This window comes from Octodon degus, unplaced genomic scaffold, assembly GCF_000260255.1.
Source record: "Octodon degus isolate 3935 unplaced genomic scaffold, OctDeg1.0 scaffold00005, whole genome shotgun sequence".
NCBI classification, from domain to species: Eukaryota; Metazoa; Chordata; class Mammalia; order Rodentia; family Octodontidae; genus Octodon; species Octodon degus.
The window spans coordinates 33,682,362-33,682,990 of NW_004524581.1; the positions used below are offsets into that span (position 1 = coordinate 33,682,362).

Below are 629 nucleotides of genomic sequence, written 5' to 3' on the forward strand. Positions count from 1 at the left end.
CCCGCGGCTCCGCCCCCCGCGCGGCTCCGAGGAGGGTCTCCCGGCCCTGCTCCGCGCTCACCTGGGGTCCCGCCTGGTACGCGCGGAGGGAGGGCCCGAGGCGCCGCGCCGCCCTCCGGCTCGGGTGATACATAATTGTGCGGGCGTGGAGAGGGCGCCCCCCGAGTCCGGCCCCTGGGCTCCTCACAGGGTGAGCGCGCCCCAGAGCCGGCTTCGTGAAGGGGAAACCGGGGAAGGGGGAAGGGGCCGAGGGCGCCGGAGATGTTGCGCGTGCGCACCGCGGCCTGGGGGAGGGGGCGGCGCCGGCTCGCCGCGAGTGCGCCTGCGCACGCCTGGGGGCGGGGGGGGGGGGGGAGCCTGCGCAGTGAGCTAGCGGCCGGCGCTCCTGCGGCTGCCGGCGAAGACGAAGGGCGCGCGAGGCTGACGTACTGACGGCCAGGTCTCCGGCATTCTCGTGATAAAAATATTTTATTGATCAGGCTAAAAAATAACGTACAAGTGACTTCCCGCCGTGAGAAGGTCTGCCGATGAATGAATGGATACGTCGCGGCGCAGGCGCGAGCCCGGCCCCAGGGCGGCGGCCGCGTCACCACGGCCGGGTGCTGCGGCGCTCCTGCAGCCGCCGGACG

The 629-nt window shown here is 73.0% G+C and overlaps 1 protein-coding gene across 2 annotated transcripts in view; it reads right to left on the bottom strand.

Annotated features, from left to right (window-relative positions):
- Nucleotides 1-275, bottom strand: part of CUNH6orf136 (chromosome unknown C6orf136 homolog) — a 4,422-nt gene extending 4,147 nt beyond the window's left edge. The window contains exon 1 of one of the 2 annotated variants that reach the window (XM_004624338.2): nt 62-275. In XM_004624338.2, the coding sequence (XP_004624395.1) occupies nt 62-133 (72 nt within the window). In that variant the 5' untranslated portion in view covers nt 134-275. The remainder of the gene's footprint in view (nt 1-61) is intronic. The other variant, XM_023721971.1, reaches the window with a different exon arrangement.
- Between the last annotated feature and the right edge of the window lie 354 nt (nt 276-629).